Below are 21,047 nucleotides of genomic sequence, written 5' to 3' on the forward strand. Positions count from 1 at the left end.
AGTGAGAGAGGAATGAGAGCATTGAGGGTGGGCACTGTGAAGCTGTATGGAAGGAGGTGGCACCTGAGTAGTGTTGTGTATGGAGAGATCAGCTGTGGGAACAAACACATAGGAATGTACTTATGTAGTCCAATCATGAGAACTACTCAATTCCCTATTCAGTTTTTTTCCACCATGTTCATTGTGCCAGGCACTGTGCTGAAGCAGAGGTTAGCAGACACGGGGAGGAGCTTCCTCTAGTGGGGGAGGCTTCTGCTTCACTTGTTGATGTGACAGTTAGGATTGGACTTTCCTTCACCCTCAGCAGCCAGCAAAGACAAGCAGGGACAGATGAGAAGTGGAGAAATCTAGAGCTGGGCTTTTGAGCCATGTTCTTACAAGGAGCCTTGATATTCTAAGTGAAGAAATCAGTTTGGCTGGAATCTATTATGGATGAAAAACAGTGGTAGGTAGCAGTGAGGGAAAAGACTAGAGAAATATGTTCAAAGATTCAGGAAGATTTTAATTGTCATGATAAGGAATATATTGTCAGGCTCAGGGAGCACAAGCCTGTAATCCTAGCTACTCAGCAGTCTGAGATCTGAGGATCACAGTTCAAAGCCACGTGGGGCAGGAAAGTTCCCAAGAGACTCTTATCACCAATGAACCAATCAAAACTGGAAGTGGTGTTGTGGCTGAGTCATAGAGCGATAGCCTTGAGCAAAAAGAGCTCAGAGACAGCGTCCAGACCCTGAATCCAAGCCCCACAACCCACAAAAGAAAAAAAAAAAAGAAATATTTGTAGGTGGTAAAAAGCCATGGAAGTGTTTGATGAGATGCTGACCTAAGATACTAGTGCAGCATAATGGAACAAGCACTACCTTACAGTCAGCTGGACAAGGATTAAAAAATCAGTTCCAGCTGAGCACCAGTGGCTCATGCCTGCAATCCTAGCTACTCAGGAGGCTGAGATCTGAGGACTGAGGTTCAAAGCCAGCTGGGCAAAAAAGTTTGTGAGACTATTTCCAATAAACTACCCAAAAGTGGGAAGTGGAACTGTATCTGAAGTAGTGGAATACTAGCCTTGAACAAAAGAAACTCAGCAACAATGCTCAGGCCCTAAGTTCAAGCCTCAGGACCAGCGCAAAACACAAAACCAAAAAGACCTCCTGGGCACTGGTGGTTCAAGCCTGTGATCCTAGCTACTAAGGAGGTTGATATCTGAGGATCATAGGTCAAAGCCAGCCTAGTCAGGTAAATCTATGAGATTCATTTCTCCATTTAACCACCCAAAAGCTGGAAGTGGATCTGTGGCTCCAGTGGTAGAGCACTCGCTTTAAGCAAAATGCTAAGGGACATTGCCTAGCAGGCTCTGAATTCAAGCCCCAGAGCTGGCACAAAAACAAACAAAAACCCTCAGTACCAACACTTTCTAAATAATATCACATTACAATATTTTTTATTTTTAGTTTTTTGCATTTATAGGGTTTGAATTAAGGATCATGAATTTTCTCAGTTCATTCACTCAGTTGATGCTCTACAGTTTGAGCCACACTTCTATCCCTTGTTCACTTGGAGATGAATCTCTCAAGTTTCTCGCCTGGTTTGGCTTTGAATCCTGATCCTCTTTTTCTTGGCCTCTTGGGTTGTTGTGATTATAGATGTAAAGCACTTGTGTCTGTATAGGACTTATACTCTCTGATCATCATTTCCCTGACCTTTAGAAAATGATATTTATTCATTTGTTCGTGGTTGGTCTGTTCTTTTTGTTGTTGTTGTTGAAGGCTCTGTGGATTGAACATAAGGTTTTGTATATGCCAGGCAAACACTGGACCACTCTCCTACATCCCCAGATATGTATTCATTTTTACATTTAGTTGGGTTTAATAATTCTCTTATGGTCTAGAGCTACACTGTTTAGTACTGTAGCCATGAGCCACTGAATTCTTGAAACATAGCTAGTCTGAATTGAAATGTGCTTTAAGTGTGAAATATACACCTTATTTGAAAGTCTTAGTATGAGAAAAGAATATAAAGTGCTTCATTAATAATTTTTATGTTGGGCACATACTGAAAAGAAGATACTTTGGATGCATTGGGTTAAATAAAATATGTTTAAAAATTCTGTTTCTTTATTAAAATATGGGTTTTAGAAAATTTAAATATGACCTCATTTGTAACTTGTACTGTATTTCCACAGGTCAGTTGTTCCAGCCAAGAGACATTGAAAATTGGTTAATTTCATAATAAAAGAGAGATAATAAAATGTAAATTCAAATATCTAAACCCTATAAATTTATTTAACTCTATACATATATGTTTGTTTGTATGTATATACATATATGTATATACATACACACACATATTTTGAACCCAGGGCTTTGTTCAAGTGTTCTACCATTGTGGAGTTACATTTTCTATGTAATCTTAGAATGTGGAATGTGCTATTAAGGAAATAAAAGGGAGGCATTTGGTAGAGAAGACCAGTGTCTCTGACAGAGAGAGATTGAGGAGTGAATAGACAGGTGGTTGGGGAACCAGAAAGGTATCATGTTTGGGGATGTAAATTGTATGCTAGCTGAAAAGATTGGTAGATAGAGTGAGAGTAGCAGAAGGGAGAAAGGAGAGATAATTTCTGAAGAAAACAAAGTGTGGTACGGCGTTGGTGGCACCTGTGACTCTCAGAAGATGGGTTGTGTTGATGCTGGGTGGCTGGCCACAAAGGACTCTGCCTTCTCTGCTGCCTAGTCCCTAGCTGCTCATAAAGGTACATCTCAATCAAGAAGTAACACCATTTTACTTGGTAGTCTTGGAACTTTTCATTATTTTTACACTCTTGTCTTTCTAGTTTTTCCACCTGTATCTTATACCATCTTTGTGCCCTTTGGCATATCTGATTGTATGCTGCATTTTTGCTGGTTAATTCTCTTGGTTAGCAGAGCTTAACTAGTAAAAGGATTTGTTCCCTCTCCAGAACTCTGGCTAATTTCTCCTTTTGAGGGGTCTTGTAACTATTCTGACCATCTGTTAAATATTTCTTCAGACACTGAAATGCAAACTAAGGACTTCCAAACACCAAAAGCACACTGTGAATTTTGTATACCTCCTAAGAACAAATCCTTTTTTCTTTATTTTCAAAATGTTCATTTTTCTTCAATGCTACGGAAATTGAGGGCTTTCATCCACTGAGTGGGCAGTTTCTCTCTAGCCAGGTCAGATATCTCTCTAGTTAGAAGTGGAAGCTAAAGTCCTTTGTCAGCTGTAGTGGAGACTGCAGATATAAGCACGGTGGCTTCCCCATTGGGGAAGCTTTCTTTCATGGGAAAACCTACACAATGATACACCATTGCCACTGTGCTCATTTCGGTGTTGACTATTAACATGATTCATTTTGTCTTTTTCTAAGACAAAGCAACAATGTTGGTAGGAAAGGGAGGAAGAATTGCTTTAAGTGGAACACAGCCTTAAATGAACACATTTAAATTGGTTAGTGAACAGCCATTTAAAGTCATCCATTTGCCAAGCATTTAATGTTTTGGTGTCTGATGTATTTAGACCTGGAGAAGGTCCTGGAGACATGGGAAGGATAATTCCTAAAATTTTTAAGAAGTATTTGTTTTAAGGGAGACTTTCTGTCAGTCTGTGTATCATCTGTCAATGATGAGATGACCATGCCTAGATGTATGGAAGGATATTTAGGATGAAGATAGGTCATCTCTAGTGGATGAAATTTGAAAAGAGCCTGACCTCTGTAGACTGGGACAAGATGCATGAGAGAAAAGTGGGGGACAGGGCTGTTGGGACCCTGAAGGATGTTTCGCTTCCACATCTTTCAGTTTCAGTAAAATGAGAGAGAATATATACGCTTTCCTATTTACTGGCTCTCTCCCAAGTAAATACCAAACAAAAAAAAACTACACAATACATAACATTGGAGTTAACTGTGTTTATAATTAGAGCATTTCATTTTACTACAGGGAAGGTGAAATAATTTCTGCCTTGAGTAGAGGATATCAGAGAGCTATTGCCTTTGTGTGTAACTTTATAGCAACCTCAAATACTGTCCTGGAACAACCACCTAGTATCTCTAGCCAAAATGAACACAGGCTCTCTCATCTATGGTCAGAGAAACGAAATATATAGTGGAGTGTACCTGAAACATGTCTCCAGCCTGTTTGGGGTAATTTTCAACAGTAATAGTTGGAGACTTCAATTCTATCCATTCAATAATGTATGCAGCAAGTAGACAGAAGATTAATAAAAAGAAAGAAGATTTTAAAGTAAGTAGACAACAGACATGTATAAAATTGTCCATTTATCTTTTGAATTATTGCAATTTTGCCTCAAATAAATTTGTGACTGTAATTAGGTGCATCTAGGCATTTAATTGTTATATCATCCTGATAGTTGGGCACTTTAAAATAATTTTTTATTATGAGTAATAGTTTGGTCTTAAAGTTTTTTGTCTGGTATTAGTATAGACACTGTAATTTTCTTAGGGATAGTGTTATATGTTCTATACCACATATAATATCATTATATTTGCTAGTCTTTTGATTTTGGTTAGATTTTATTACTTGTTCATATGTACTCTTTTGATTGTTATTGTAGCATTTGTGTGTAGCATTTTACTTTTTCACTTTCTGTATGGATAGTACCTTGTTATCCTATTTCTCTACTCACATTAGTGAAGATTTCAAACTGTAATAGTTTAATTCCTTTACATTTTTTACTTTGAATTATTTGTTGATTGGCTGCTCTAGAATATACTATGTATATCTTAATTTAATCAGTCTTAGTTGTAGTATTAACTTTAGTCAGAAAAACACATATCACTCGGAGAATTCTCTATATTTTTGCTCATATTGTCATATGTAATAATCCTATATTTTATGAAGTCTACAGTATATACTCTTTATTTTGCATAGTTTTATATTGTTTACAGAAGTTAAAAGGAAATAGAGGGAAATACATATTTTAATGTTTTCTATATAGGTTGGTACTCATCTTTTCTGTTCTTTCTCTCTTTTCTTAGATATCTTAGTTAAAATTGTAGGTGTTTCCTTGTTCTAGAACAGATTATCTACCACTGTCTACCTCCTTCATATTGTTACTGTCAAATATGTTGCATTTGTATATGTTATGAGCTTCACTATAAAATTACAAGTTACATACATGTGATTTTTATATATATCCTTTTAAAAATAGTTGTTGAGAAAGAAACATATATATGCGCTATTTTTTGAAATTACAAAATTTAACTTCATTGATGCCCCTTGGTTTGCGTTTGTGTTAGAATTATTTTATGCTGTTACTTGCTTTCTGTCTGAATATTTTCCTTCAATTTTTTTTGGGGGGAAGGAAGGTAAGGTTGGTCTGTTAATAATAAGTTCTTTCGATTTAAAAAAATTATTTGGGAATATTTTTTGTTTCTTTTTTTTTTCTTCTCTTTTTTTTTGGACATAAGTCTCTTGGTGGATTTTTTTTTTCTGCTCAACACTTGGAATATGTTGTACCATTGATTTCTGGCCATTACTGTTTCTAGGGAATCAACTACAAATTTTATTGTGGCTCTCTTACATATGTGATCATATGTTTTCCTCTGCTGCTTTTGAAGATTTCTACTTGGTTTTAACTTTCAACATTTTTACTGTAATTTATTTGGCATGGATAATTTTGCTCTTATCCTATTTAAATCTTATTGAAGACCTTCACATACATGTGATTTTGAAATCTGAGTTTTCAGTCATTATTTTCTGATTTTTTTCCTCTCTTTCCACTCCTGATACTTGGATTTTCTGCATATATGCTGATGTGTGTCATGGTGTCCCACATCACCCTGAGGTTCTATTCAACTTCTTCATTTTTTCTCTCTCTCTATCCTGAACTGTATAATTTTAGTTGACCTAACTTCAAGTTCACTGATTCTTTCTTTAACTAATTCTGATGTAGTACTAAGAAACACCTTTAGCAAGTTTCAATTTTTGTTTTTCTTATTAGGATTCTCTATTTGGTAATTCATTGTCAGTATAGATTTCATAATTTCTTTCAATGTCGTTTCTTTGAGCTCTTTGAATACATTTGTAGCTTCTTGAAATCTTTGAAGTTGCTTTGTTGTTTTATATAAGCTGTTTTAGCTGGGCCTATAAGTTTCCTAAAAGCTGGTTGCCCAGCTTTCCTTCACCACACTTTGCACTGTGGACTTCGATCTGGTCTATTCTGTGCTGCACTCCGCAGCCACCTTGGGCTCCAGGAAAGCAAGATTCCTCTTAAGCATCTAGTGACAAAGGGAAAAACGTACCTCAAACCAGCAATGTTATCTTTTTGTCTTCTTAAAAAAAAAAAAGCCAGTAGTTTTGGGACCTCTCGTTGAGACCACTCACTGTTCCATTTCAATAGTATAATGATAGAAACTTCTCCAGAATTTCCTTAGAAATAAAAACTGAAATAATGATCATCAGTCAATACTTTGGTGGGTGATTGTTTTTAACTTTCTCACCCTTGCCCTGAATTCTTCCTGTTTTCCCTGAGGCCAATGTCTGTACTTTACAATATGCCCGATGATGTACTAAAGTGCTGTACGTAGCTGCCATGAACTAAATTTCCTTTCTCTGCTCTTTACCATGTCTCTTTATTTGACAAACCAAAGGCGAGTAGCTGAACCTAACCTGGGATTCCTGGCTTTGGGTTCCAGGATCTGAAATCCTAGCTTCAGATACGTTGACCATCTGGTCTCTAACTTTTTTATTTGTTTTTTTGTTTGTTTGTTTGGTGTAGGTTGAACTTTCCTTGTTTTGTTTTATTTTGTTTGTTGTTGAATTATTCAAAACTGAAATTATTAAATTATACAGGGTCAGATTATCCCGCACAGATGGGTTTTGACTTATCTACTCTCTTGTGATTGTTTTTCTTGTTGTTGTTTGCCATTTTATTGTACAATGTCTTGGTTAGGTTATTTTAGCAACACCTTCTAAATGCGTAGCCAGTACTAACACTGCTGAGTTGCAAAGGCTTGGAAATTCCATGTCATTCTGGAATAAGGATGATTTTTGTTGGGCTCCCTTGACTCTTTGCTGATTAAACCATACCCAGAGCCATCCCCCTATTATAGACTCTCCTTAGCTCTAGTCATTGTGCTGGGTGTAACCCCACAGATGAACATGTCTTATTCCATGCCTTTTCATAAGGATAGAGTTCAAGGCAAGTCTTAGAAGTTTGTTCTAACTTAGGAGGGTGCTCTTTAGTTGTCACTTCCCCAATTTCTGTTTGGCATTGTTTTATTTTAGGCCTAATCTCTCAACACCTCATTTCTGATAAAGTCCTGTGTCTTGGAAATATCTCAGAAACCATCTCTTTTTAGGGACTTCCTCTGCCTGTCTGCACCTCTGCTTTGGCAGTTCAAATAGAGAGCTGGGGTCTGAGGCAGATGAGCAGGCTTAGTTCAAGAGGATTGTAGTCTCTGGGGCTCTCAGTCTGTCAGCCCTACAAGTGAGTTTGGATGAGGGACCTCAGTGTCTCCATCTTCATGTCATGCTGGGCCAGGGAAATTTAACCTGTGAATGAGACTGTGTTGAGGAAAAAGGAAGCTGGCCTCTAAGCCATAGTGTTGAAACCAGAGTTTTAGGCTCCAGTCTCAAGCTTCTGGGTTCTGCATGACAGGTCACATCAAATAAAAGTAGTAAAGTGAAGGGCAGAGAAAGAGGTTTCTTTTTTGTGTGTGTCAGTCATGGGACTTGAATTCTGGGCCTGGGCACTCTCTCTGAGCTCTTCAGCTCAAGGCTAGCACTCTACCATTTAGAGCCACAGTACTACTTCCTGTTTTTTGGTGGTTAATTGGACATAAGAGTCTGATGGACTTTCCTGCCAGGGCTGCCTTTGAACAGTGATCTTCAGACCTCAGCCTCCTGAGTAGCTAGGATTACAGGCATGAGCCACTGGAGCCTGGCAGAAAGAGGTTTCTTACCCAGCATGAGCCAATCTTCTAGTTACAGATATGAGCTTCAAGTTTAAATAGAAAAAGAATTAGAATGAGGAGTGAAAGGTACACATAACTAAATCTTACTGGTGAAAATATAGCCTAGATGATCACTATCAAGGGGCTTTCAGAGACGTTGTCATCATTATCACTTTAGGGGAACAATCTGGTCAGATAAACAAGTCATCCTTACCTGAAGAGTGGTCTGTCTTGAGGAGGATTTGCTATTCTTTTCCTTGGTAGCAATTTTCTCCTTGTAAAGTGTAATAGAGTAGTTCTGTGGGTTTTTGTTTTTTTCTTCTATTCCAAGGTGGCTAAAAGGTGAATAGCTCAGAACAAAGACAGATATGAAAAACTGAAACAGAGAAATCAAGTTTTTTTTCTCCTACTTTTAGTTAATTCATGGGCCAAGTAAAGAGTCCAGTGCTTTTCAACAAAAGCAGTTTAATTACTTGTGTTATTGCCAAAAGCAGAGCTTCTAAGTACGGAAGCTAATGGGAGACTGGTGTGATGGGCGGCTTTTCCCTCCTGTGTCCCTTGACCAGGATCCCGTGGAAGGACAGCCCTGTTTCTTTTTTAACCACACCAAATCCATGGGGAGCTTCCCTGATTGGATGCTGAGCTGGGGCGGGGGGTGGGTCTCTCACTTCTTGAGATTTGGTAGATTTTTCTTAAAGAATCACTTCTTAATGTTCTGCTTGCTTTTAAGATAACTTCCAATAGTAAGTTCTTTACACAACTAGTAAAGATAATAAGATAATTTTAGAGGCTTATAGAATGCTTGTTTTTATAAGTGATAATTTTTCAGCAGTTATAGGAAAACAAACCTCCTTATTTTGTCATTCTATAAATGATGGATGGTCTTTCAGGCTTATTAAAAATTAAAGTGAATGAAAACAATTACATGAATTGATTTTTAAATATTATATAAAAAATAAAGGGCTTTTGGTACTTGATTTAAAGCCATCTAGACTCAAGGTTTTATCTGATTATTTTTGTTTGGTTGTGTTTTTTATCCTTATTGAACTTTGTTAAACATCTTAACTTAGAAAAACACTTTGAGTAATTAGCTTTAGGATACCCGGCAAACTTCCTTTTAGCAATGTGGGCCTCTCATTCAAAAATTTTGCTTTCAGTGAAAAACTCTCATTTTATGAAAATCTTGAGTTCTCTCTTCATTTACAGCATAGCTGGGGGCCATTCTTAATTCTTTAAACCAAAAACTTAAATGTGTTCATTGAAGTCAGTAATCAATGTTTCTGGGGTTTTTATCCTGGCCATACATCAACCTCACCCCGAATGCAGTGGAACACTCCCAGAAGAAACTGGGAATTTGAAGTTTCAATACTGGAGAATAAATAATGAAATCCTGTCATTCTGCAGGCAGAGTTGATTGTAATAACAATTGCACCTAATCCTGCTACATTGGCTCTCTAGTGAAATCTCCCTTGAAGCACCTTCTCCTGGCTTCAAAGGTGCCTAACAAGTAGCATCTATCTCCTTTTGTTAGATGTCCACACTTGCTTCCTCCCTGCTCTATAAAGATGGCATACTCTATTTAATGATTTTTTTTTTTTTTTGGCAGTCCTAGGGCTTGGACTCAGGGCCTTAGCACTGTCCCTGGCTTCTTTTTGCTCAAGGCTAGCACTCTGCCACTTGAGCCACAGCACCACTTCTGGCCATTTTCTGTATATGTGGTGCTGGGGAATTGAACCCAGGGCTTCATGTATGCGAGGCAAGTACTCTTGCCACTAGGCCATATCCTCAGCCCTTTAATGATGTTTTATTGTATAATAATTGGTTCTCCTCTCTAACTTTTGATTCTTCTAGATGATAAGTGAATGAGATTGCATAGCTAATGCTAGAAACTCAGTCCACTGGCTTTGCAATGTGAATTTACAAATAATGAGAACAGGGTTTGGGTGAAAGGAAAAAAAGTGGTTACTCATTTTGCTAGGCAAATTGAAGACAGCAGAGTGTTGCTATCTCCAGAGCTGTAGTCCTCCTCCCAAGCAGTGGATGGGGAGGGCTTATAAAGGAATGCTCAGGTGCCTGGCCTTCTAGATAAAGATGTCGGGACAAATCTAGGATGGCAACTGAAATAACTGTCATGAAACTAATATACATATTGGAAATACATATTGGGCCCAAAAGTTGGCTTAGCAATTGCTAATTGGTTCTTCTCCTAGCCATCGTTTTGTCAGTTTGAAAATTTTTGGCTTGCAAATATATGCCCTTACGTTTCCTAGTTCATATCCTCCTTTGATGTTTGTCATGAAAAATATTGCCCCCTCCACATGGTAACACTCAAGGTCTGCTTGAATCATAAGCATTATGCTAGATACTGAGTCTTCATTGTCAATCAAATGGTCTACTTCACATTAAGGGAATTTTGTTGGGAAAGACAGTTATGAAAACAGACAAATGCAATGTTTAACATTACTCTAAAAATTGTGTACAAAGCACTCATAAGGCTCAAAGGCTGTTCCTACCTCTGTAGTACAATAGAGGTAAGAAGCAGTTTCAGCTCAAGGAAGCAACAGTCAAACTGAGCCAGGGCCACATTGTAGCAAGACTGGATCAGATGGCTGAAGAAGGATCCTCTGGGTGGAATGAAAACCTTCAGACTCAAACCACACTGATCTTTAGATTTGCTGGTATCACCTGTTTAGTAACAACAAGTAGAGTGATATCCACTTAGCACAGTATCTAACACACTTAGTAGGTCCTAACTTGTGTTCAGTGAATGGCCTAAGTGCATAGGTCATTCTCTACTTTGATAACACTTCTTTGCTGTGGGAAATTGTTCAGAATATGTTTTGGGTAGTGACACTAAAGACCCTAGGGAGGTAAAATGTTGAAGAAGATGACACAGATCAGTATGCATTATATACATAAACTGCTTTGTTAAATGGCAAAAGAAAATCAATACTCTTATCTGCAAAATCAAGAAGAGGGGCTGGGAATATGACCTGGTGGCAAAGAGTGCTTGCCTCGTATACATGAAGCCCTGGGTTCGATTCCTCAGCACCACATATATGGAAAATGGCCAGAAGTGGCGCTGTGGCTCAAGTGGCAGAGTGCTAGCCTTGAGCAAAAAAGAAGCCAAGGACAGTACTCAGGCCCTGAGTTCAAGGCTCAGGACTGGCAAAAAAAAAAAAAAATGGAGAAAAGTGAGGGAAGGAGTGGGCTTGAGAGGGGCAGGGGAGGAAGTTGAAAAGGATGACATTGATTAAGATGCTATGTATGCATAAGCTGCTGCTGAATGACAGCTCTTTTACACAACTACTTAAAGATAATAAAAATGTTCAAAATATAATTCTACCATGAAAGTCTCAGGGAGAAAGACCAAGATTCAGGGGACCCTTTCACTGGCACCATTGGGAAATGTACAGATTCTAAGCACTAGAGTGTGAGTTAAATTGTGGCTTCTGATTAAATTATAGTTAATTTAAAAATTACATGCTTTGATCTGTATCATTCAAAAGTAGGTGAAAACAGGATGATTCAAGCAACCATCACCTTACCAATCTTCCTTTAAAACTGTATAACTAATGGATAGCTTCTAACTTATAATAGAAAGTAGCAGATTTGATTTTCATTCCTTCTGAACTACTCATCTACAGGATTAAAAATCTACACTAACTCCATGTTCTTCCTTTTCTCGGTATTTCCAGCTTTTATCTCTTCCATAGGTTCTATGCCATCTCCTCGGCTGATTGGAGAGGCAGGTGAAGGGAGACCTGAGAATTAACCTGCCTTTTTACTGTGTGGTCAGAACATTCTGGCTCTGCAACAGAACACACAGAACATGAAAGTGTTCATATATCCCTGCCCCCCCTTTTTTTTTAACAGAGGATAAAACTCTGAGTACTTTAAATCCTCAGCAAAGCCAGGCACTTTTGCCTCACAACCATAATCTTACCTAATCAGGAGGCTGAATTCTGAGGATCCTGACTAGAAGCAAACCTGGTCAGAGAGTCATGAGACTCTTTTCTCCAATTAACTACCAAAACGCCAGAAACCCTGGCTCCTGAGGGGGAGCACCAGCCTTTAGAGGCAAAACTGAGGTGGTCAAGGCTCCAAGTTCAAGCCCCACTACACACACACACACACACACACACACACACACACACACACACCCTTAGCAATAGTATCCCCAATGGGCACAGCTGCAGCATCTCCAAGACCACCTCTAGGAAAGGGCAATTTGCAACAGCCTCCATGGGCCCCACTTCTCTCATGGACCACTTATCTGCCCCCTTGCTCCCTAGATTTTGGGTTGTTTTCTCTCTTACTCTCACCTCTAAGGTATATGCTAGAATCCTAGAAATGACAAGTGCGCGCGCACACACACACACACACACACACACACACACACACACACACACACACAGTGTCTGTATAACTCTCGTTTTAAAGACCAAAAGCTAATTATCAGAGACATTACATACGTATGGCCTGAAAAGGAAGAAAGTCATTTTCTAACTACTACATAATTTCCAAAGCAGCATGGTCTCCAACAGTGGACATCTTATTACTATGCCAAAATTATCCAGTTCTCTTCTTCCTATCTCCATCCTTCCTCCTCCCCATCCAATTATAACTTGTGGTCGCTAGGCCTTCTGGGAAAGAAAGAGGGCTATTGTGGGGCTATGTGCTTCTCCAGGGCTGTGCTTTAACAGTGAGGTGCTTTGCTATTGCTGGTCCATTAAGGAATAGATTGACTCCTTATCTAAGAGCCCTCTTTACCCTCAATTTCCAGCTAGGCAGGAGGGGTAAGAGTAGATTAATCTTCCCCTCTGTATGTGAAGATAATTGATGACTTGTGTGCACAATGGCCACGCCACATTTCACTTTTTCCTACATCGTGATTCATTTTCATTAATTCTTATAAGGAAATAAAAATCAAGCTAGATTTAAGCATTTCGTATAGCATTTAAAGAATCACCTTTTCTGAGGAAAAGAAAAATCACACAAACTGACCCCAGAAAATTCAGTCAGCATGGTCATCGTCATGGCTTTATGATAGATATTTAAGTTAATTATTAAAAACATTCAAGTTCTTAAGTCTAAAATAAAATCTCGAACATCACAGCCATGTATCCTGGTGAGGTTAAAACTGGGCAAAGACAGAGCTGAATGTCAAATGATAATTTCTGCTAAATAATTCAGGCCATGTGAACTCTGATATTTTACTTACTTTAATGAGTATAATGGCTGTAATTACAGACTGCTTTCTCACACTGTCAGATACAATGTGATGCTACCTAATTGTGGACTCCATTTTATTTTATTTACTATTGTTTTTTTGCCAGTCGTGTGGCTTACACTCAGGGCCTGAACACTGTCCCTGGCTTTTTTTTTTTTCTCAAGGCTAGCACTCTACCTTTCGAGCCACAATGACACTTCCAGCCTTTTCTGTTTATGTGGTACTGAGGAATTGAACCCAGGGCTTCATGCAAGCAAGGCAAGCACTCTACTGCTAAGCCACATTCTCAGCCCCTCCATTTTAGTTTTGAGAAATCCATATCTGCAAAATTTTGTATAATCCCAGAACTTACTATTTATAGCCATCAAACAAGCATATGTTGGAATTAGTTAAATGAAATAAGTCACAAAAGATGCATGTTTTCTCTCATATTGGAAGTTAGATCTAAATTATGAATATATATGTAAAAATATACAGGGTCATACACATATATACAAAAACACGTTAAATAAAGTGTGGTATACACAGGGGAAGATTTTGGTTTTATTTCCTTCAACAACTACTTTATGGCATAACAAAGTGAATACCTGGAGGCTGGAACACATGTTGTCCGGGGTGAGGTGTAAGGTCATGAGGTGGAAAGACAGACGAATGGAGAGAAGAGTGGGAAAATGTAGTCATAATATTCAGTGTTCATACGTGAAAGTGGAACTAGGTAGATTGAGGGGAGTGGGAGGGCTGGGAGAGATGGAGGAGAATAATGAAAGGGATATTGATCAAGATGCATTGTATTCCCAGGTTGACGTATTAAATTGAAACCCATTAGTACAACTAATAAAAGGGGGGGGCTCCATCTCATTACAAATGATATGACTCTTTGTGGAATAGAAGAAATAATCCCTGGGACTTGGGTTTCCCTCTGACACTGTTTTCCTTGCATCCACACAGGGAAGTGATGCTGATATGGTGGATAAGAATAAGTGCTGCACACTCTGTAACATGTCCTTCACCTCTGCGGTGGTGGCTGACTCGCATTACCAAGGCAAAATCCATGCCAAAAGGTTAAAACTGTTGCTAGGAGAGAAAACACCACTGAAGACCACAGGTATGTGTGGGAACAATGGTCCTGGAGAGACACAGAGCTAAGCAGTGCTTCTGTCACGTGGACCATGCTGCCTCTGCAGAAGCGGCTGCCAGCATCTGTCTTCAATGGCAGATGTCACTCCAAACCTAAACCCCAGTGCACCTTCTGCAGTCATAAGACAATGAATCAGCACATGCTCATTCTAGCAGTCTGGCTTTTTCACATTAGCATGTAGGCAGCTTCACATACTGAAAAGCTGTTTACATCTTCCAAGATGTTGTCTGTCACATCTGCTATATGTTATATAAGATATTATACTTATTATGTTCTTCCTTAGTTCTGCCTGTGATCAGCATAGATAATAGATGGTATATGCTGCTTAATAGTTAGATCCTTACCAAAGCCCATATAATATAGAATATCATTCTCTTCTTACTTTGTGAGATTGGAGGGGATGGAAGAAAGCTGAAGTCTTTGAAACACTTTAGTTTCCAGATGAGTGAACTTTTTATGGTGTTCTGTCATCTTTGCAGTGGTCCCTATGATTCAAGCCTATTAAGTTTCAAAATTAAAAGCTTAAATATTGATAACAGATTACTTGACCTTCTAATTACTTAACAAAAAACTTCTTCAGAGGTCTATCAAATCCAAAAACTAAAGTATTATTATGATTTAATCAGAATAAGCAGAAGGTGTTTGGGCAAGATTTATATTGTGGTGAAGATATTTCTAGACTAGGTTACAATCCTAAGAAGTTGGGCATATTTTTCATGATGTCTGTTCCTTTCATGCAATTAAAACTTAGCAGTGCATTTTATCTTACTGTCTAAGGAATCATGCATTAATCGTGGGTGTAATTATTTTTAAGTAGTATTTTGGAAATTGGAGAGTCTGAAACAATGCTTCGCTTTTGTCTTCAGCAATGTTTTTTCTTAAGATAATGCCTTCTTTTACCTGGAGAATAGTAAGCAATATTTTACTGTATTATTCTACTTAGATTAACTAGAGCATATTGTTTTCATAAAGGTAGCTGTGGCATTCTGGTATAGGTCGAGGTTGTAAAACACATGAAATCTAGAGACAAGCTCAGCCTGTTTCAGAGAACACCAGGTGAGTTGGCATTTGAAGGGCAAATCCTCAGTTGAAACTCTTCCACTCTGAAAGGTTGGGAGTCACTTTGTAACCTATTCCCCATCTTAAGATAGACACCTCAAAGAAATAGACACTAGAAAGTTTTTACGTGTTTTTCATGAATGAGTAAGTAGCTCATTTGTTCTCTCTGCTTTAGCAGATACTGATGTTGAATTTAATTTTGGAGGTAGTGATGGAAGAGGAAAGGCTGTGTCTTTGTTTATTACATCGATTAGCAAATGGGAGGGTTATTATTTCTATAAAGAAAATTACCACATGACAAAAATAGTGCTTTGTGAATTTAAGTACATCTTCAAGACAACCGAGCACCAGATTGTTTATGTGAATTCAAATACCCACAGCTCTGATACATAGATATCACAGGTAATTAGTTATTATCAATATATTCTCTAGAAAAAAAGGCAAGAGCATTTAAACTAGGTCAATGCCCAATAAAATTAACACCAGGAAATGGGTACATCCACGATGGGCAGAAGGGAGAGGAGAGAATGATTGATGAATGAAGGGGAAGGGAGAAAAATGTAGTCAAGAATTCATTGTAAGTAGTGTTATAAGGTAAATTATCAGAAAAGCCATATTCTGAAGATGGAATTGTGAAGTCTTTGTTAGATCCCTAGCAGGCAGGCCCATTGTTACAAAGGCCTTCAGCCCACAAATACACTTAACACTGTTAGGAAACAGGCCAGAGAGGAAAGAAAGAACAAAAACAATACCAACAAACCAATTCTGCTCCAATCAAGAGCTGAAGTGGATGCCACGGTGACTGGAGATGAGCCAGGAGACAGGACACGGGACAGGAACATGGAGACACATGGCATAATGGCACCTGAGCTCATCTGACCCTAAATCGGGTCAGGTCAGGGGGCAGGGTCACAGGAAGCTCCCAGTCACAGGCACTGGACTGCCACCTATCAGCCAAGTGGCCGCCCCTATCTCCAGGGATCCAGGTATGTCCATCACCTGGGGAGGACACTTCATTTTCCCCTAGTATGAAGACAATATGCCAGAAGTTATATGGACATACTCAGGCACCAGCAGAACTTTTCCATCTAGGGAAGATAGGCCTCAACCTTTCATATAGAGTATACTGAGAGGCCACTCAGAGGCCTAGTGATTTAAGCCATTTAGGAAGTTAATTAAGGCAGAATCAGAACATTCTGTATATACACAGCTTTCCTAAGGCTGCATATCTCTGAAGCTGGGCCCTCTTGGCTCTCTTCATTGAGCCAGGCATTTGCAATTCGAAGGATGTCTCCTCTAACCCCTAGGCTTAAGAGCTGGTGGACTAGGAGCCTGCAGGTTTGTGAAACCAACAGCCCTCAGCACCTGGCTAGGTATTGGTATGGCTATGAGATATTACTTAGATTCAACCCACCAATTACAATAGCACAAAAATAAAAGTAGTAAAGGAAGAAGTGGGTCAAAGCTGGGCGAGAATGTTGAAGGGATGACACTGATCAAGATACATTGTATTCCTATACTGTTTTGTTATATAGAACCTACTTTGTACAACTACTTGAAGATAATTTTTTTTAAAAAAGATGAAGTTCAGCTAAGAAATAAAATACAAATAAATTTCAGCCTTTACTCAGTGGCTTTGTCTGAGCTATCCATGTTGCCTATCAAGTTCTGACTGTTAAAGGAGTCAGTTCAGCAAGAAGATGATAAGGTTGCGTAAGTGGTACCAAGAAGACATAGCTTAAGTGGAGGGAAGACTGTAATCCCCACCTCCCATGCAGCTCACAGCTTCCATCTGGGCATGTGCTCTCGCGCATTCCCTCTTTGATCAGAAAGGTTATCAGCCCAGCATTTGGCAGGGAGCAGAGAAACAGTGCACCCTGCTAGAGGGAAGGAAATCAGTAGGTACTGGGGTAAGCAAAGACAGACATTGGGAAGTGTGGCTTAAGTTAAAGATTGAAAGCTAATAGTGTGAGTTCAGAGCATAAGCAGATTTTTCAAGCCCAGCATCACATTTGGAAAGCCTGGCCTGTGGGGGCAATGATTTTGATATAACCCTAGGGTTCTGCGGAAAGGAGAAAGGCCAGTAAGAGAAGAGAAGAGCTGGGCACTAGTGGCTGTAATCCTAGAGGCTGAGATCTGAAGGATTGTGGTTCAAAGCCATCCTGGGCAGAAAAAGTCTGTGAGACTCTATTTTCAAAATAACCAGCAAAAAGTAAAGCTGGAGGCATAGCTCAATTGAATGCCAACTGCGACGGAGAAAGAGCTGAGTGAATAAGAAGCCCGGATGTCATTCTCGGACACAGAGAGAGAGGGGGGTGGGGAGACAGAGAAAGAAAAACAGAGAGAGAGAAAGAGAGAGCGCACGAGAGACAGAATACCAGGATACCATCATTTTAGAAATGGATATGCTGAAAACAAATGAGGAACTTGATTCATTCACTCCTGAGCCATCATGTGTAGCACCCTCAACTACCTGACTGGAGTCAGCATTGCTAGCTTCCCTGGCTGCCTGAAGCTGAACCCAGCCATAGTGCTGTTACAGGGTCCAGAAATTGATGATCAATGAGACCACTCAGATGGCAATGGGAGATGGAAAATATTTTATTGAGCTTTGAAAAGTACTGGCTCGAGGGATCTGGATTCAGATTCCCAAGCCATCTCAGAGGGCTGCTTTTAAACCCCAAAACCACAGGAATTTTCCCTTTGCCTAACTGTAGTGGCTTGTTAATTTCGAGAAGTATCCAGGAACCAGTTCATTACTCTTGAGAAATATCCAGAAACCGGTTTCATTACTTCCAAGGAATGTCCAGAAACTGGTTTCAAACAGGTCAAGGCATCTTGACCATAATGGAAACCATCTAACCATCTGGTGACAAAACAGGATGTAGCTCTCTTGGGGTGGAGGGGGGGAGCGGGTGGGTTAAAAGGTGTGGGCAGGGGCTGGGGATATGGCCTAGTGGCAAGAGTGCCTGCCTCTTATACATGAGGCCCTGGGTTCGATTCCCCAGCACCACATATACAGAAAATGGCCAGAAGTGGCGCTGTGGCTCAAGTGGCAGAGTGCTAGCCTTGAGCAAAAAGAAACCAGGGACAGTGCTCAGGCCCAGAGTCCAAGCCCCAGGACTGGCCAAAAAAAAAAAAAAAAGGTGTGGGCAATTGCAACTACACAATACAGAGCAAAATAGGTGTGGGCAATTACAACTATAGCATACAGGGCAAAGGGCCAGTTTCAGAGAAGTTTCACATTGAACAATGACATTAATACTGAATATTAGCAATAGTTGTGTAAAGTTAGTATAGTAACAGATTAATTATTTACATCACTTCAGTGCCTAAATGACTTTGCCCTCTCACCAAGGCTGTCTGGTGTGTATCTAGGAACTACTTGCCTAATCAACTAGGTTGGCTTAGTTTCCTTCATTTGTAATAATTAGTATCTGTCTAGGATAGTCCCAGCAGAGGATCACCGTAGCTCAATATATACATATGATCATATAAAATGATGCTAATTGAAATAAACTCCAATATATTGGAACAAATGGGTTTTTTAAATGTACTGTGTGAAGCAATTTGTCTTTGTTTTTTCCCCCCTTTGGTTTATCACATGTTGTCAGTGTTTTTGATTTGGGTGCCCTGTGTCTTGTATGTACGATTATCTGATGTGGGGAAGAGAAGGAGAACAACAAAACAGTGAGACAAAGGACAAAGTGTGAACCAATGGAACAGCCATACTCACAAGTCACTATGTTGGAAATGAACGTTATACTTGGGGGGAGAAGAGTAGGAGGGAGGAAAAGCAGGAGAAAATGGAGGGGGTAACTGTCAATAAATGTACTCATTACCTTACTTGTGTAACTGTAACCCTTCTGTATATCATGTTTACATAACATTTTTAAAAAAAATTTAAAGAGTGCATCTGTAATGAAATCAAAAGGAAAAAAAAAGAAAACAACACATAAAACCCAGCCAATTGAATCAAGATGTCAGAGAGAAGCAGTTCCTTCACTCAGGTATACTGCATAAGCTGCCCTTCTTGAATAATGGGCTCTTGAATGCTAGTGATTTCTGGGTAGGAATAATTGAAGCACAACTCATTGCTTCGCCAGGCTACTCCAGCTGATGAGGATAAGCATTACCCTTCTTCCATTTCAAGCTGCACTTTGATCAAGCATCCACTGGGCACTCTATAGCATCTGACACAGTTACAGTTGCCTTCTTCAGATGGATGCAGGTTTACTAGGACTGTTGGAATGCTGCATTCTGCTGTGAGGATGAAAGCATGAGGAGGACACGCTAGATTACCTTGTACCCAAAATGGCAGTAGACTGCAGACTCTAGGGTCGACCCCCGCCCAGATGGCAATGAAGTCAGAGGCTGCCACAGTTATATCATTTGCAGTAGAAATGAGCAAAGCCATTCTGTGAAAGAGCTAAAGGAGACACTAGCTAGATCCTAGAACGAAGGAGTGTTTAGTCAGCGGTAGTTCCATGAAAGTAACAAAGGCTTAAGATTTTTAACTTCTAAAGAGCAATATTAATTTTAGCCCATAGCTTTGGAGGTTCCAGTCCAGGATGAGGAAGCATGTTGCTTTAGGCCTCCAGTGGGGGTGCAGAATGGGAGCAAATGGTGGAGAGAAACAGCTCCCTTGTCGTGGAAAAGAGAGGAAAAGAGAGAATGAGCAAGGAGCTGTTGTCCTGCAGAGCCCTTCCAGGGACAACCCTAATGAGCTGAAGACTTCTTCCTAGACCCTGTCTCTTAAAGGTCCCATCACTTCCTACTAGTGCCAGGAAGTAGGAACCAATCTTTCAACATATGTGCATTTGGGAACATTTAGAGTTCAAACTGTAGCAAAGAAATGACATGAGAATACGCTCACTGAAGGAGATGAAAAGTAGCAGTGGTTGATTAGGAAGACAGCCACGTGGGAGCAATTCTTTGAAAAATTATCATGGGAAAAAGTGACAGCCATGGAGTATGTGTGTGTGTGTGTGTGTGTGTGTGTGTGTGTGTGTGTGTGTGTATGTGTGTGTGCGTGTCTGTATACATATATAGACTGTATACGTTTGTGTGTGCTGATATATACCCAATGAGTGGATAGAATATTAGTGAGTTAGGTAGGAGTTCCAGATAATGAATAGTTTGTTGATATTCAGACATGGTTACAGTCACTATGCTGAAGTACTGGAGTTGTTTACCCAGAGGCTGTCCATTCGGCAGGGCAATTCCAGCATCAGTCACTACTTAGCCTATAATCCTCTAACCCTACACTGCTAGCTGATGCTACCCACTGACATAATACCGAAGAAGCAACTACTGGCCTTGGGAGATGTGAACTCAGGCTCAGCTCTGCCTAAGTTGTGTATTTTTGGTAGTTACAACCAGTTTCCTTACCTGATGTGTTGTTTTAATTCTGTGCAGTTTTCTCATTGACTCTTACCCTGGTGATACAAGGAAAGGGCTTGTTTTTGTTTTTTTTAATCTGTAACCGATACTTACTTCTTGTTAATGTGTTTGAGGTAGCTCACTTGCCACTGTGACTCTAACACAGGGGAACATCATGTTATATCTTTCAGGAGAAAATTATTTCTAGGATGAGTTCTGTAAGCCAAGCACTAGAGCTACCCCCCGATGTAGTAATGCTGGTAATCATGTGGAGGAGAGTCTCAGCGCTTCGGGGCAGAGGA

At 39.6% G+C, this 21,047-nt stretch overlaps 1 protein-coding gene across 2 annotated transcripts in view; it reads left to right on the plus strand.

Moving 5' to 3' along the window:
* Zmat4 (zinc finger matrin-type 4) overlaps window positions 1–21,047 on the plus strand; it is a 400,198-nt gene that overhangs the window by 211,214 nt on the left and 167,937 nt on the right. For both annotated transcript variants that reach the window (XM_048330717.1, XM_048330718.1), the window contains exon 4: window positions 14,115–14,271. In XM_048330717.1, the coding sequence (XP_048186674.1) occupies window positions 14,115–14,271 (157 nt within the window). The remainder of the gene's footprint in view (window positions 1–14,114; window positions 14,272–21,047) is intronic.

Source organism: Perognathus longimembris, chromosome 21 (assembly GCF_023159225.1).
Source record: "Perognathus longimembris pacificus isolate PPM17 chromosome 21, ASM2315922v1, whole genome shotgun sequence".
Lineage (NCBI taxonomy): Eukaryota > Metazoa > Chordata > Mammalia > Rodentia > Heteromyidae > Perognathus > Perognathus longimembris.